This window comes from Antedon mediterranea, chromosome 7, assembly GCF_964355755.1.
Source record: "Antedon mediterranea chromosome 7, ecAntMedi1.1, whole genome shotgun sequence".
Lineage (NCBI taxonomy): Eukaryota > Metazoa > Echinodermata > Crinoidea > Comatulida > Antedonidae > Antedon > Antedon mediterranea.
This window is the reverse complement of record NC_092676.1, coordinates 23,556,636-23,574,660: the sequence shown is the minus strand read 5'-3', so window position 1 is coordinate 23,574,660 and position 18,025 is coordinate 23,556,636. Positions and strand designations below refer to the sequence as shown.

Sequence of the window (18,025 nt, the reverse complement as noted above, 5' to 3'; positions counted from 1 at the left end):
TGTCACCAATCAGGGACCGCTCCCAATGATTCGTCCTTCAATATAATACTACTGTATTAGGTTACTCGTAACAGCTGAGTAATTTTATATAGAACATGCGCCCACACCAACCATAAAGATTTATCAAGCGATAAACAGTCATGCTCTGAATATATCCGAAACAAAATCATTCAAAGTAAATCATATACTTTAATAATGCAAAGTAATCCATACGTCTCAGTACACAGTTTCAGATCCATGGACTTAACGCACTCGTGGTTCCACGGTTTTAAAAATCTAAATCATAAAAGTATGAAGGATTTATTATAATGAAACTTTATTTTGTGATGTCGTATTTGTTGAGAGTGTCCCTTGATGCTGACCCAATCCTCTGCGGCATTTCCTAACTAGACAACACCAGATATATGACGTAAAGACAAATCTTAGTCCGCTGTTTTTAGTTGGAACACAAACACCGGGAGCAGCTAGCACCGGATTATATTATTTATTTCACGATCATTTCCACATCCTGACTAATTTTAACAGAGAGACACCGGTTTGAAATTTAAAAGACAGATATAATTTGCAGGCTATCGCAGCTACATGGAGGTTACGCCTTTTGCATTGTAATCAACAGAATAGGTCTTTAATATACGGACGAAACCATCCTGAAGTAGGGGCTTCCAGGTAACTGTACCATACACCATGGCTCTTCAACAAATCGTAAGTAAAATACCTACTTTTAATCAATCATACTCCTAATTGAAACACCGCCGTGTTCATTTATGCTCGGCGATAACAACCTAATTCAAGTTCGAATAAAATAATAGTATTAGTAAGTTACCCCAAGATCGTTATCTTTAAATAAATGTACCATAGAAATAAAGATTATGAGCCGCTGGTTGTTAAAACAAAAATTCTAGGCCAACAAAATTAATTTACCTTTTACCGGTGTGTGATAACTTAATTTACTTGATAAGAATATTATCCCATTAAACGTATTTTCTTGGCATTTTACGTAGGCCTACCTATATGCCATTATGAAATATAACGTATCAAATGTTTTAAAGGACCTATACAAGTACATAAAAGGGACTTCCATTACATTGTTGACACATAACTCTATACAATTTATATACAATGTAATAAACATATGAATAATGTTTTGTATCGTGTAAAATGACAGAAGTAGGGCAGCCTATACTTTAGAATTTATGTAATTACTAAGAAGTGGAACTGGACCTGAACCCTTTTCAATTAGGACACTAAGCTGAAAATTGAGACCATACGTACAGTGTGATAACTGCCTATACAAAGAAGTGGACGAAACTTCTACCTGAAGCTATAGCGAAAAGTGCCCAAAGTAATAGGTTTTAGATTGTTATAGTTCGTCAATTACTTCATGTCCTAAGTATGCCACATTCAATCTCTTACATTTCCTACGCCAATTTAATAAAAATGAATAGAGCAGAGGGGAACCATTCATTTTACTTAACGAATCGTTATGAGTTGTTATATTTATACAGTGTTGTGCTTTAATACCCGGCACCTCCAAATATACCTAGTAATACAACAAATGAGGCCTCGCAGACAATACTGAAAGCCCATCGAAAAAAATAATCTACTAATTGGCTCATAAGAAAAACGAGTTTGTGGCACTTTTTTTCACTCTCACAAAATGTTCTCATCATTGTTTTTCAGTAGTAGGCCTATTGGCATTTTAAAACCAGTGGCACACATCTTGGTGGTACATTCAGAAACTTAACGATTTAAATACAAAATATAAATACAGGATAGGTCGTTAATTAAGAAAGAATAATATCAAAAAAATATATTTTGTATTTATTTTTTTATATTTCCACAAATTATATATTTAATTTATTTTTAAATATCTTTTTTAATTTATACTGTAACATGGCAATTCATCAAAATCCAATACGTCACAACATTTATAAAAAAGAAAAAGAAAATAGATACAGTGAACGACTAATAACATTAGTATTTTCAGCATGTTGAATCCTTCTTCTATGTCAATTAAAATATCTTATAATTGGGCCTACCCTTTTTATAGTTATTACTATTAGACCTATTTCTTTCCTTACGATTCCAAACCATATGTTTATACCATTAAGTATTACCTCATTCATGGCTATACATTTTATATCAATTATTCATTTCCTTAATTTCTTTGAATCTGTAGTAAGGCGCATTCCTGGTATTGGTATTTAAAACTGTGTATAATGTATGTATATTTAAATATGTTAGTTAAAGCCAATGAAGGTTTTTTTTTAATAGAATTACATTTTATTTCTTCATCTTAATCACGAAAACCTGTACCGGTTTTCACCAAAAGTCAACGAATGGAAAACGGATACACTATTAATATTAACTAAAATTGTAATCAATTGTATATGTCACCATGTTAATAATGTTATTTTAACTTTAACTATATATAAAATACTGCAAAGTAACCATAAATAAGTACAGTATAGACAAGTTGAGGTACATCACCGAACGAGTGTCCATAAAATTAAAATACAATTAGACCAGTAGCTGTACGTCACCGATCGTCTTAAATGATATGTTCCTTAACTTATGTACGAGTTGAGTGACCATAAATAAATTTAGAGCCGTACGTCATCTTAACAATATCTATATTTTAACTATGTTCACAATAAGTGTCATAAATTAATTTAGAATCGTATTTCCCTTAAGTGGTATGAATATTTTGACATTTAATAGTTTTGTGAGTTTCTAAGTTGAACTAATGTAGATGGTGATTACGGCTGGCATGGGTCTATATTTCTTTATGGATTGATATCTCTTTATACTTTTAGCCCCACTACATAATCAATAACTCCTTTTCCATCCGGCGTTCCAACAAATTGTTGTCGGAACACCGATCTTATCAAGGTTAATATACTGAATCAGCTGCATACACCTAATCCATGTATTGTTACGTACCTTCCTGGTCTTTTGTGTAAATTATAGGCCTATAAAAAATACTTGAACTGTTTGTTTGTGTTGTAGTCTCCAGCTACTGTAAAGCACTCGTGAGTATAGTGTAGTACCAACTCGTGAAAACACTCGATGTTTAAAAGTATGTTCATACTAAGTTAAGTACAGTAAAGTTCAATAGTATCCCCTATTTACAGGATATGATTATCTCTTATCTGACATATGAAGATGACCAATAAATGTGGTTTTTGGTACCAATGTTAATTACGGTACCGTCTAAAATCAGCATGAACAAGTCACTCAAAACACGTTGCGCTGCTCAAACCAGATTTAACCCGCCACCATCCCCACCCTCATACTATTCGACATTGGAACATGGACATTTTGATAACGTCCTCTAAATTAAATAAACATCATTAGATTTTAATTATTTCCTTTCATATTAATTAATCGTTGGCATTTAGCAGACCGCCATGTTGTATTATAGACCAGATATAATTATAATTAATTTCTGAATAATATGGAAACATGAGGCCGAGGTCAAAACATCTCATACTGTATATACATTTTAATTAAGGCGGTGAATAAATATTCCTACGTGTCTCGTTCGTATATTAGTTTATTCATGCAGTTATTGTATATTCATGAAAAGAATAAAATAGGCGTCAATCCTGTCGACTAGGAACAGTGAAAGACACTGTTGTTATAACCATTCGTGCATACAAAATTGTTTTGAATTTCTTTCAACGACGTAAATAAATATAAATAAAATAAATCCTTTCAGAATACTTAAATCTCTACTGGATTAACGGCATTTGGTTAAATAATACCAGATTTGATGATGAACTGGGGCAATGTGTAGTAAAGAAGGCTTGCTGTTTCAAAATAATTTTAGCCTAGATACAGCATTTTTAATATAAAAAGCCTAACTGCAAAACCCATCGTTTTCTCTCTCTGGAGCTACATAAAAGACAATCGCGCACGCACTCGTTAATCTTTGTAATCTCGGCGCTTCAAAATCCTAAACCTTAATTAGGCTATAACATACGTCTATTATTGGGCCTGTGGTATACCACATTTAATATGTTAGAGAGCTATATAATAGCCAGGGTCCTCCCAGGGAACTCGGTTGGCAATAACGAAAAATCAATACTACTATACTAGCACTGTATTAATATCTGTAAAACACCAGGTTAAAGTTATTTGTGTCCTTTTTGGAAACACATGATGTACTAATTCACCGGGGTATTATTGTTTATATACGGAAATTATTTCATCGGAGATGAAAGGTTATTGTCTCAAAGTTAGCTGTTTTAAAAATATATAGGCATATTCCTAAGTATGCCGACATACGAAAACAAAACAATTTAAAATGGTTCCATCATTGTGTCATCTATTATGATAATGACTAGTAGGCCTTATATGGGTTCATGGAGAAATACGTTTCTCCATGGTTAGTTCAAAAACTGACCGTGATTAATTGAAAGACAATACGAATGATTGAAAAGGAATGAAAATTGATTACAGTAGGCCTAAATGATGTTATAACGGAACATTGTAGGGCCTACGTCCCGTCGGCGCTGCGTACCGTCTGAAAATTTTAATAATGTCCATGTTAGGCTTAAGTATGGTTCTATTTATTTAATATTTCATGGTTTATCGAATATGATAATTAGATGAGGCCTACGTAAATCTATGATTAAAACAATATATTAATTCCCATTGATATTTATTGACAGGTTTACACAAACAAAATACATTCGGTAAGAAAAATATAATATTGAACAGATACTTTGATTACGGTATAGACATTGGATTACGAGATTCAAATACGTACACCATTCAGGTAGTATAGACTGAACGTTTCTTTGAATACAGAAATCAATATTAAGCAGCCTTGAAGATCGTTTTTGATTAATCCGGTATACCATCATGTTGTAAATGAAATCCAGAAAATTCATTATTTCAGTCACCGTTGTATATACCGTATAAGTGGCCTTATGTAGATTGCGTGACTCATAAGAAGGAAAACTCGGCTTCGTCTCTATCTTATCAGATCCAAAGATGGGAGTAGACATGGATCCACAAATTATGACACATCTTCAGATAAAACACTAAATTAGATAAAACCTCCCAAGAGTAGTGAGTTGTTTGTTATCGTTATTAATACAGTAAATGCGGAAAGGCTATTCTTATCGTTCATCATTCATATCGTCATCAATCAACTACTAACTGTATGGTAATATGGTTCTAAAAACGGCTGTAGGCCAAGTGATGGTGGATTGAGTGATACATACAAATAATTATGTAAATCATATTTCTATATACGGCTATTAACATTCTGAAAATGAGATACCACTGTCAGGGATCGTCATCATTTTGTATTGAGACTCGCTTTGCACACATGTGGTATAAATGTTGTAGACCAAATTAAAACCAACTCCTCGATCATTAATGAATCATTTACGGTTCTTAATGTAGTGCACTTAAATCCCGTGCGTGGTAAATATAATTTTACGTATCTGGTAGTCAGTACAACATTAATCTTTGTTAGACATAAGAGTTTAACAATGCAAAATGTATTCATTAGTGAAGGGTAAAATCTTCTTTAAAAAGAAGTTTTAAATTTCTTATAAACGAAGGCCCAGAGTTGAACCTATTTAAGACTACTTGTAGGTTCTGGACAGATTGTAATTAAGTTCATCACAGCATTGTGCCACCTCATGCTGTTATGTACAGTATGCAGACATACCGGTATGGATCAGTTCCGTACGGAAGAACTACTTGACGGTTGACCTATACCGGTATATAACCCTCGTCATTAATTGGAAATCAGTTATCCTTATATGGAAATATAATTTTTATAAGTATTCTATAACTAGGAAAAGAAACAAATAGATCGTTGGCGACACACGGTCTTCATCATGTAATGTAGTAAATGAATTCTTAAACATCATAGGAGAAATCACGAATATATTTCCATAAAAAATACGCGATTATTTTTATTGAACAACCAATAACATCCGCACCCCAAAAACCGACCTTGTCATTTTAACGATGTTGTATCATGTTAATGCTCTTATAATCCACGCGATAATCCAACAATAAGTGACATATTTTACATCATACAATCATTACCGTTACTATAATAAATAGGCCTACCTAATATTTTAGTGTATCTCTTTTTTAGTAACAAAATAATGTTGATCTCTCTTAAAATGTTTTCATCTTCAACTGGATGATCCAAAGAAATATCTTTATTAAGGTCATAAGTGTATTATACACACAAATAGCATCATGGGATTGCGATTTACACAGTAAACAATGGTTTTATCTTTTTCGTTTAAAGGGAAGTCTTCCTCCTGTCCAGGACATCACCAACAAACTCCACAGTGGACCTCTGACCGTGTTGCTTATGGCCACTGGAAACCGAGGAAAATGGAAGAAGCGATATGTCGTTGTTAGCTCTTCACATATTTATCTTTACGACAAACAGGTTTGTAATCTCATGAAAACACCGTGTAGGCCTATTGCCAATTTCTACCATTAATATTTTTTACTAACACCAATGAAGTACTCTAGGTTCTAGACGGAGTTTTGACTCGATAATATTAATAAAAAGATAACAATTTTGGCACATATGGCGTTTCATACGTATATCACTTGAAAATTATTATTATTATTATTTAGACAAAAATCGAAACGCCGACTGGTGATAACATAAAAAAAGACAATATCAATGAATGATATATTAAACAAAACTGTACAGTAAAACATAGGGCCTGTCGTACGTAGGCCTACATCATAATTATAGTAAAAAAGAAACAGAAATCATCTCATATCACTTGACTCTTAAAATACTTAAGCAATATTTATCTTTAAAAATTGTTGTTCTTTATCAAACAGAATTCAAAGGGTAAACACAAGGACTGTGGTTCAATTGATTTACAAGACTTCAAAAGTTGTGGACCTGTAAATAACAAACAACTTAAAAAGAAATACGTAATCGTGATTCAGCCAATCAACGATGACAATCAGGAGTGGATGTTTTCTTCCGACGATGCTAAGACGCATGAAAAGTGGCTGCAACACATAGACGAGGCTTTACAAAAGTTAAACCATATACAAACCAGGCCCGTTACAGTTCAGGTTAGTTAAAGCTTGGTTTCCACTTACAAACGCAACTCAAAAGTTATTTGACCAATCACAAGCCATGAATCATCCGAACTGTCGCTTCCGATTGGTCAATTGCTCGCGTTGCATCAAGGAGACATTCTTATTAAGCTGGCACGAACTAAGATTCTATATTTTAAAACTAGATCTCTATTAAAAAGTATTTAGAATTTATTTCATGGGAACCAATAATTTAGTGCATACATGGCTCATATATACTTTAGTAACTACGTCTGGAATTTAAGAGGGGACACTTTACCGAGGGGACACTTTACCGTGAAACCAACGAGAGTGGACATGTTTTAACACCACGCTCTACCCCCATTCAGGGGCCGGGACACCTTGCCGGGTGTCGTCCCGAAAGTGTGGTATATAACTCGTTATAAAATTGTTCATTCTTATTTCAGTTCGATGATTATACACTAGAGACAGAGGTATTTGAAAGTCACATAGCTAAGGAACGACCGAAAGGACCAGAAAGGAGAGCTCCAACCAGAAGGAAAACAATGGAGGTAAATCGAAAACGATTAAAATCAAAATTATCTTCCTCATTCTCATAATACTCATTGTCATATTCAGTGTCTGATTAACAATGCATGTGTATTTCTGTTCCTGTGTAGTACTTACTTCACATAATCCATAAATAATTTCAAACTACATGTATTTTTGTTTAATGTTTCTATTTTTCTAAATTTGGAAATCAGTTTTTTTATCAGTAACTTTTCGACTTCTTATCTTCCTTGGCAACCATCCCTCCCCAATGGCAACATCTAAAATGAGTATACGTTTTACGAAGTAAGCGTTTTTTAACTGTTGAATAAAAAACAGAACAGCAAAAAAAGTTCACTAAAATAATACAATACTTTTGGCATTAAGCCTAAATGTAAAGGATTACAGCTAGAAGAAAGAACCTCATTTGGGATCCTTAAATTCACTTAAACAAAACATCGGCAAATATATTTCAAACAAATCAGTTTGGATTTCATTTCTATTAGGTTGATGCAACATCCCGTGAAGACGACATGGAGGAAACAAAATCTTTAACTGAGGATAAAGATGACGACGCGGTTGGAGATGATGGTGGTGGTCATTCTAGTGGTACTGACGAAGAATTAGACAAAGATGAAGGTGAAACGGAGAAGAAACACGTCACTGAATTAAAACCAGAGGTAAGTCTATATGACAGACCTACCAACTTGGAAAAAATATAATATTAGGAAGTTTTATAAAACTATAGATGGCGCTATAATACTATATCGAGCCATAGAGGGCGCTATGAAAACCTAACAATATTTTCATCCACAATGTGTGCCGAAGGCGAAAAATGCGTTGACAACTCATTATTTCACTTATTAAACCACGCATGAATTGATTATAAACATACGGACCAATATTAGCATGTTTTCTATTTCAAAATATCTAGAGTAGTATAGTAGAAATTATAAATTTATACAAACCGGGAGCTTTTGTTGGTTTATCCAAAATATTGGGAGAAATTGCATTTAGCGTGAGTGAGAGACTCTCGCCATTATCGGGAGAGTTGATTATGTTTATTGTAAAATACTTTCTTTACGGGTAGAGAGATCTAGGGGCCTACCATTCTCTTGAAAGTTTTAAATCAAGGAACTCTAAACCTGCAATGCTTATTGACCACGCCATCAATGTGTAAATGACATAAATAAATAAATAACATGCAGATAAGCACACATTGTTGACTGATTTTCTCTTTCCTTTCTGTAGCATTTCCCAAAACGCATAAACACACCGCCATTAGGAATAGCTTCTCTAACCTCAAACTTAGCGAAAGAAGCAGCACAGAAACGTCTTGGCAGTCGGAAGGACGAAGAAGATGAGGAAACAAATGAAAACAGTAAAATCAATGGACATGCACAGGGTAAAACCAAAGAAAATCACACAGATGAAAAAGACGATACTAGTGATGCTGAATTTAAAAGAGGACCGTCTCTGGTTCGAAGGTTAAGTAATTCTTTTAAAAAGAATTTTTCTGGTTTGAACGATTCGGATAAAACTTCTTCAAAACCGTCAACACAAGCGCCTTTGAAGAAACCAAAGCCGGGGTTAAGACCAGACAGGCCAAACTCTTTAATAGTACAAGGTTCTCCTAAAATGCATGCAAGGCTACCAACGTTACATTCGCCCGGGGCTCCACATAAGGCAGCAAAACCGATAGTTAGTCCCAAAACACCGACAGATGTACGAGAAGCCGTCAAGACACTCGATTCGGTAACAGAATCAAGTGAAAAACTTATAATGAAAGCCAAAGCTTTACGGAATGCGATAAAAGATTTCGGCGGCGGGAAAAATAAAAATTTGGACAGGTTGCATGCAATTGAAAGAAACGCAAAGTTTGCATTGGCTGACCTAGAGGACGCTATTACTCAACTTACTAAGGCTCAGGACGAATTGAATAAATGAATACGTCATAATGAAAGAGGGTTAAAGGTCAATCAATAGTTCCGACGAGTAGAACCAGAAATTATTCAGTGATGCCTTCATGCAGTTATAATACTCTAAATTGCACATAAGGAAAATTTGTATGAATTATAGTAGCATTTATATAAATAGTTTTCAAATTAGAGCCTCGCTGATTTACTACGTTTTTATAACCAATCTTTTTTAAATGTAAAATATACATATATTGAGCAGTGTTTGGACCAATCAAATCATCGACACCAATGCACAATATTTTTAGCATGCAAAACTTTGAATTATGCTTTAAGGACTCTATAGGCTGACTCTTTATAATTCATTTACCGTAATTGATTAACATGGTTTATAAGTATGAAAATACTAGGCAATCAATTTTAAGAAAGATTGAATTAAAAATTTAAGTTATATCATATTATTTTAAAATACTATATTTTAAAATGACACATTTATTTTTGTACTAGTTTTTGTTGCAAATTGGAAAAATATTTGGAAACATATTTATGTAGGATTTATATCTGTATACCGATAAAACATTTATTTAAGTTACTGTATACTGTATGTTTACAATTTTTTACGACAGAAGAGTTCAATTACAGTAGCATAGGCCTAGATTGTAGCTTGTACAAATTATTATGCAAAAGTTATTAATTTAATACAAATATGTTATGTACGAACTGATGAAAACATTTTAAGGTAGTATATTGACATCGTCAGTCCGATGAGTTTAAATATACGACGAACGTCAGCCTCACTATGGGAAACATGAGATGAGAATGGGATGCAGGAAATTGCAAAACCTTACATAATTTGAAAAAAAAAATGTCAACACATGACCAGAATAAAAGTCATACAGGGTTTCCTCGTGTGCCCTAATTAGGCTGGATAAGCTTCACAGTTCAAATAAAAGAAATATGGGGCAGTAACAGTAAATGTATAGTTTGTAAGAGCTCATGGTGACCGGGTGATAGGGGAAGAGGAGAGGGGGCACAAATGTAGCCTATTTTTGCTTGAGTTATTTTGTATATAATTTTATAGAATCAATATTATGCATTTCTGAAATAAAAGCTAAAAGATATGCTGAAGATCACAGCCCTGGACTCATATTAATTTACTATTTAGCCTGGTATGGTAACATTGTAATTCTGTATCTTGGTACATCATAATGCACGGTTCTCAAAACATTTTGTGACTTTTAAAGTATCGACTACATCGATCGACAGTATATTTTACAAACGGATATGTAGACCAACAGATAAAGCTGGGGTTAGGCCTAGGCTAGTTGGTCTAGGCCTATACTGTATTATCATCAAAATAATTATATAAGTTTTGTAATTGGCAGTTAAAGCGAGCGAGTAAATCTGAAATAGCAACCTGCTTCTAATTAAATAATACAAAATATAAAAGACTTACCTTTTTCTTTCTGATTCTGCTCTACAAAACATGCTCCATGGTTCAATCAACTGGGCCCGACAGTAGCCTCCCACCGCCTACTGATAGCCTACGGTCTACCCATCTAATTAAGCATCAACTAGTGTAGGCCTAGGCACAGTGGTAGTGGACTGGATAAACTTGACTAAAACACCTACGGTAAAAATTCTTGAATTGAGATTATATCCATATGATCCTTCTTGTCTTTGATGATGTATTTGTTCCATGTTAATATATCCAACAGAAGAAAATACTGATGTAGCTAGGCCTAGGCTCTACGTCAATCAACGTCGTAAAGAACCCACTAATTTAAGTAGAATAGTAAATTGAGAAGCAACGACTAAATAACTGCGTATTATTGGTTAAATACTGTCACGTGGTGTGATTTCACCACTGGCGGCGAATTTTATTAACATTCAAACGATCATGTTATACATGTGTAAAGAAAGTAGTACATAGGCCTAAGGTATAACATTTGCAATTCACTTAAAAGTAGGCCTACATTATTATAGGTCAAACAATAAACAAAGAAAGATAAAAAGATTATAAAAAAATGTATAGGCCTACAAACATATTTTTTAAAGCAAAATTGTTGTTGTTTTCATATTTATACAACAATGCGATATTATTATCCTACTTAATATTTCTGATAATAGGCCTAGGCTACTCAGTACTAGATACAGTACTATGGTAATCCACTTAAAAGTGATTAGGAGAAGTATTATAGGCCCAAGATTATGCGTGATTGACGTCAAGCAGGGATGCGTGGCCAGCCAGGAGGAAGACGAAACCAATCCATCCATCAATAGATAGAGCAATAGCATACGTTCACACCAATATGCAGATTTTCAAATGTTGCGTTCATATAAGCTCAAAGTTCAGACAACTGTCAACAAATAAACTACCGGATTACACAATAAAGCTATATACAAATGAGTTTATTTTATTCAACATACGTAAAGTATACACCATTAATAATTATAATATGTACTTCACTTTTGAACCGTATGTTAATATTGATTAACATGACCGGAGTTCATAAGGTCCGATTTACAATGAGAAAATACAGATCCTTAACCGTCTAGACTTTGCTTCTTGGGCGGGACTTGTCTGCTATTACAAATAAAAAACAGAAACAAAATACTAAAAAGTCTAGAGTCTTTGGTCCATAACAAAATATAAAATAGGCATATCTGGAGGAATCAAGACCACGTCTGATATAAGGCAGGCCTAAAAACAATCATAGAATCATACAAAAAAGTTTTTGTTTCTTTGGTGTATATATAGGCCTAATTCCAATGAGTATATTGCCACTATTTTGTCACATTAGCTCTCAATAATGTGATTCTCTTCAATAGTGACTTCATAAGTTTTCGAATTCGTTGACTCTATCCTTAGTGTCCCCACTTCGTCCTGGTATTCTTCTGTACTTATCACGAAGAACGTTACCACGGTTTTGATGCTTTCGTGCCATGTCCTCTTGGGTGAGTTTGTTACAGTCTTGGGTGCTCTCTAATTCAGTGCCTAGTTGCTATATTAATACAATTGACGATTATTCTAAAGCTCTGTCTACACTACATTTTTTGACAATAAAGTGTGATTATGCCCAAATATGGTAGTAATATGACATCACCGTGTTCATATTATGAAAGTGAATGATAGTGTAGATAGAGCTTTATAGGCCTAAATAGACGTTGGACACATAAATAGGCCTTGGGATGGCGTCAGTTAATCAATCAATCAATCAATCAATCAATCAATCAATCAATCGATCAATCAATAGCAGATCAATCAAAATCAATAACTACCGTAAGTTCAGACAATCCTACCTGTAGTTTTTCTTGTATACGTTTATTTTTCTCCTCAGCTTTAACCTTATCTTCTTCACTGACGTCACTATCATACGTCATGAATTCACCAGTTCTCGTCGTCAGCTTTTCCATATTTGAGGATGCCAAAAATATACGTTCTGTCGTCACGTAGAAGAGAATAATACTCTCATCTAGATATCGTCGCCTCTTACGTCGTCGCGGTTGATGCCAATTACCTTAAGTATGATATAAAAGCATAATTGTAATATAATTATGTTAATGTATCATGGCCATGCCTTATTGATTGTCATCTAAAAACATGCTATTGTTATGCCAATATTTTAATTGGCCAATTTTATATGCATTAGGCTTACATACTTGTCTTTCAGTCCTTCACCATATATGATACCAAGTATCGTCAAGTGTTTGAAGAATACACACAAAAACACACGGATATTACACGGACATGAATTATGAATACAAAATATAATAGGCACTTAATGGTGAGATTAAAACAAGATAAAACGTCAATGTCGTAATGATATGTCATGCTTAGATCGTTTTTCTCTTTTAAACCCTATTTCCCCTAAGAAATACCCAAAGGGGATTCGCTTGTGATCTTTACCAGGCAATATAAATATTTGCGTCTTAAGAAATGGTTGGTTATAACCAGATTGGTGGTCTAAGCACATAGGCTAGGCATAAGTACTGCAAGCGAATGTTTTAAAGAAGGATGTAGCTGTTTTTGAAACTATTATAATACATTTAAATGTCTGCATTCAATAGAATTACACACCATGACAAAATAAAATAGGCCCAGAGACCGTGATGCAGAAGTTCTATTATATTCTATAAAACATCATTGTTAGCTTTTATCTTAAACAGGTTGTGCGTTCAGATACGAAACTAACAGACATAACGAATATGTTTCCTTGCAAAGCTAAGGGCTAAATAATAATGTCCATACATACCTTATATTAATAGTATAATATCTGCCGTAAAACTTCGCAATTTTACATCCAAAATGTTTCGTCGGTCAAGATTTTACATAATGGATAGTTTTTAGTTCATGGAATGCACTCGCTGCCAGTGGTGTTGTTAGTTATGGAGGTTTCACGCTGTTATATGCAATACTGAATGCGTTTCTATTATAATAGCCTAACCTTTGAGTTTGCTTCGAAGCAGGTCAAATATTTGTTTGCATTATAATACTCAGGTTCAAAGGATGTAATTTCTTGGCAATAACAATGGGTTATTTAAATATTATAAAGTCATACTTTTATTACAATATAGCGAATATTAATGGTATAAGGTAACTGTATGGCATGTCACGTTGGATGCGAACATATCTCGGGTGTGTCGAAAATTCGGTGTATATGTAGGCCTATGTGAAATATTTTAAAGTTTAAATTTCAATTTAATAATAAACATTCTTATTTTAATTTATTACATATATATGATTACTTATCATGCCAGTACTTAAGTCATACATATTACCGTCGTATGTTTGCCAGTACTTAAGTCATACATATTACCGTCGTATGTTTGGTCTGTTTTTAAGGAGTAGGCCTAGACCACCTTGTCCCTACATCTCAACTTGCACGATAATAATTTTCCTTTTAGGAAGTTACGTAACTCTTTTCCCAAACATTATCAAGCAAATTAGTCAGTTCCTATTTTCGTGTACCAATCAACACAGAGGCCTAATTTTTCACAGATCAAAGGTTTAGATATAGACTAGTCCAGATTTGAGAAAAATGAAATGCTGTAGGCATTTCGTGTTAAAAGAGGATAAACATGTGTTTTAGGGTAATTTTGGGGTGCTGAATTCAAATTTGCTGTTTACCCGGCTCAATTTTTAGATCTTCACCCTTAAAATTAGAAAAACAAAATGGCCGCCATTTCAGACTTATTTTGGCTTATAACTTGACTTTTAAGTGACGTAACAAGTTAAAAATGGTGTCTATACCTATGTTTGTGATAGTGAAGATTCCAACTATATTGTTATTAAAGTTGCAAATATTCTATTTCAGCCGCCATGTTGAAATCCAAGATGGCCGCCATTTTAAACGTATTTTGGCTTATAACTTGACTTTTAATTAACATAGCAAGTTAAAAATAGTTTCTATACCTATTAGTCCGGTGGCAGGAGGGGGGATATCACCACCCGAAAGGGGACAAATTGCCATCCAACTTTTCTAGACCAGAATGTTCCGTAGATTACGAATACGGAAGGTAATCGGTCAGGATAGGAAGCGTTTTCGAGATAAGATAAGATAAGATAAATTTATTGAACGAACGCTTTTGTATCAGCGGCACACGTTTATAAGACGGTGCGTTCATTTACAAGGCAATGTAAAAACAAAAAGAAAAGTATCAAAAAATAACATTTAAGTCTTAACTAAGAAGCGAATTATACAAGTAAAATGAAATTAGTAAAAACAAGGTAATCTTACATATCGAACAATACTATAACCTATATGATGGAGTTAATGTTATTATCTATTTATTATCAGTATTATTAATATTTTCAAGTTTTAAGCGAATATATTATCATTATTATTACTAAAAAAAAAAAAAATATATATATATATATATATATATAATTGCTAATTGATTTATTATACTGTTATTATTAAAATAAATGCTAAGGGGTCAAAGTTCAAAATTGACCAATATAAAAACATGCTATATCTCTGGAAATTCTGGGCGTAGTGAGATAATTTTGGTGTCAAATTTTTCACAATGTATATCTTTATATTAGGTCTAACAGAAATTTCTTTGAAAAATTGACCGGAAACCCCATTGTTAGCAATTTTGACCTTTGACCTCTTTTTGCTATATCTAAGTAACGGCAGGTCGGAGAGAATTAAAAATAGGAGCAAATTGTTCCCAAGATATACATTTATATTCAGTATAACAGATGATATTGCTTGAAAATGACCGGAAGTGTGGTTATTAACCTTTGACATAATTGAATAAGGTTATAAAAACATAAATTAATAAATATTTGTCGTAAGGAGCCAATTGTGGTGTCAAATTGTTCACAATATATATGTTTATACTTGCCATAATGCAACTTTTTTTCACAAAGTGACTGAAACACCTATTTTTCTGTAATGTTAACCTTTGACCTGTTTTTCTCATCTAAATAACGACATGGCACAGAGATTTCTAACGGCAAATTGTTTATAATAAATATTTTTATTCAATCTAATAGATTATACTGTTTGAAAAATACAAGTGTGATTATTGCCTTTAAATCCTGTACCTAAGAGCCTATCAGGGCGGATTTAATTCAAAGAGGTGTGGAAGGGGAATAATACTACTGTATTACTATACAGTACAATGTCTTTCAGAAATATTTGAGCAATTTCAATCAGGTATCCACGAATCTCCAATAAACGGAATGTACGGCTCATAGAGAATTGAGAAGTTACACTTGGTTCATTTTGGCAAATCCATATGGGTTCCTTTTAAAAGGATTGAGAGTGCACAGACAGGCTTTTGCCATGGCTTAATATTGGAACCTACAGTTTTAGTTACCCGATATATTTCTAACACAGTAACTTATGTAGCCAAATGCATTGATCCGATACAGGAGCCAAATGTAGAACTGAACATACAGTAGAGAACCACAGAAGGGTTTAAATAGATGACCTGCTGTTGTTTCATTTTAGGCAAAATCCAAATCGGTTCCTTAAGGATCGAGAGTGCACAGGCAGCTTTATTCCATGTGCCTGTCTATATAAACCCACATTGTCACCCCGGATTTCCATTATGAGGCTTAATGTCCATGGATGACCGGCCCTTGGGTTAATTTGGGCAAATCCATAAGTGTTCCTTAAGGATCGAGAGTGCACAGGCAGCTTTATTCCATGGTTGTGCCTGTCTATATAAACCCACAGTGTCATCCATTCTATTTCCATTATGGGGCTTAATGTCCATGGAGGACCGGCCCTTTGGTTAATTTGGGCAAATCCATAAATTTTTCTTAAGGATCGAGAGTGCACAGGCAGCTTAATTCATGGGCCCCGCCTGTCTATTATGAACCCACAGTGTCACCCCTTATATGTCCATTATGGGGCTTAATGTCCATCCATGGAGGACCGGCCCATGGGTTAATTTGGGATAATCCATAAGTGTTCCTTAAGGATCGAGAGTGCAAAGGCAGCTTTATTCCATGGTTGTGCCTGTCTATATAAACCCACAGTGTCATCCATTATATTTCCATTATGGGGCTTAATGTCCATGGAGGACCGGCCCTTTGGTTAATTTGGGCAAATCCATAAATTTTTCTTAAGGATCGAGAGTGCACAGGCAGCTTAATTCATGGGCCACGCCTGTCTATATGAACTCACAGTGTCACCCCTTATATTTCCATTATGGGGCTTAATGTCCATCCATGGAGAACGACCGGCCCTTGGGTTAATTTGGGCAAATCCATAAAATATTCCTTATGGATGATGGAGGGTGCACAGGGATATTTATTATATCTCTATGAACCCACATTTTCACCCCACATACATTATTTCCAATATAGGGTCTCTTGTAGCCCCACATAGAGAACCCCGAAAGGTCCATGAAGGATCGGCCCTTGGGTTCATTTGGGCAAATCCATAAATGTTATTTAAAGATTGAGGGTGCACATTTAGGTTTATTCCTAGTTCATCTATGAACTATTTACCCCATACTAATTTCTAATACAGGGCCTTATGTAGCACACCACATAGAGATCCCAAAAGGGTCCTTAGAGGGTTCATTCGGGCAAATCCACATGGGTTATTTTAGAATCCTTTGTATACAGGAAACTCTTTCCTGTATGGGCCAAACTATATAAAAATTGTGGTCTGTCTGTGTAGTGAGTTGTGGATTGAGTTTGGCCACCTGGATCTGCCTATGCCCTATCCTGTACGAATTTGTATTCTCTGGTTCTGATGAATAGTAGTTTATTTTCCAAAGACGAATATTGTAGCCCTAATAAATGCAACTGTATAGTGGCAAATCATTGAAGGTCAGCGCAACATTTTAACATCATAACATTTTAATCGTCATGATATTAATTTTATTATTTATTTTACAGTATTATATTAATACATTTAAAATAATGCGTACTAGAAAAAATAAAAAAATACCATAAATTCACTGATCAAATAACGTGATAACATTTATGAACATCGATCTCATAGTTTGAATAACTTTGCATTATTTAGTATATCATTTGT

At 34.1% G+C, this 18,025-nt stretch overlaps 2 protein-coding genes across 2 annotated transcripts; one reads left to right on the top strand and one right to left on the bottom strand.

Annotated features, from left to right (window-relative positions):
- The first annotated feature begins 313 nt into the window (after nt 1-313).
- On the top strand, nt 314-10,405 carry LOC140054681 (uncharacterized). The gene is made up of 6 exons (XM_072099762.1): nt 314-702; nt 6,287-6,433; nt 6,844-7,086; nt 7,518-7,622; nt 8,106-8,279; nt 8,851-10,405. The coding sequence occupies exons 1-6, from the start codon at nt 685-687 to the stop codon at nt 9,544-9,546; spliced, it is 1,383 nt and encodes a 460-aa protein (XP_071955863.1). The 5' UTR covers nt 314-684; the 3' UTR covers nt 9,547-10,405.
- A 1,234-nt stretch (nt 10,406-11,639) lies between these two features.
- LOC140054682 (moesin-like) lies at nt 11,640-13,977 on the bottom strand. The gene is made up of 3 exons (XM_072099763.1): nt 13,772-13,977; nt 12,819-13,036; nt 11,640-12,520 (listed from the first exon to the last, which is right to left on the bottom strand). Exons 2-3 carry the CDS (start codon nt 12,930-12,932, stop codon nt 12,353-12,355), a joined length of 282 nt encoding a protein of 93 aa, XP_071955864.1. The 5' UTR covers nt 12,933-13,036; nt 13,772-13,977; the 3' UTR covers nt 11,640-12,352.
- Nucleotides 13,978-18,025: the final 4,048 nt, after the last annotated feature.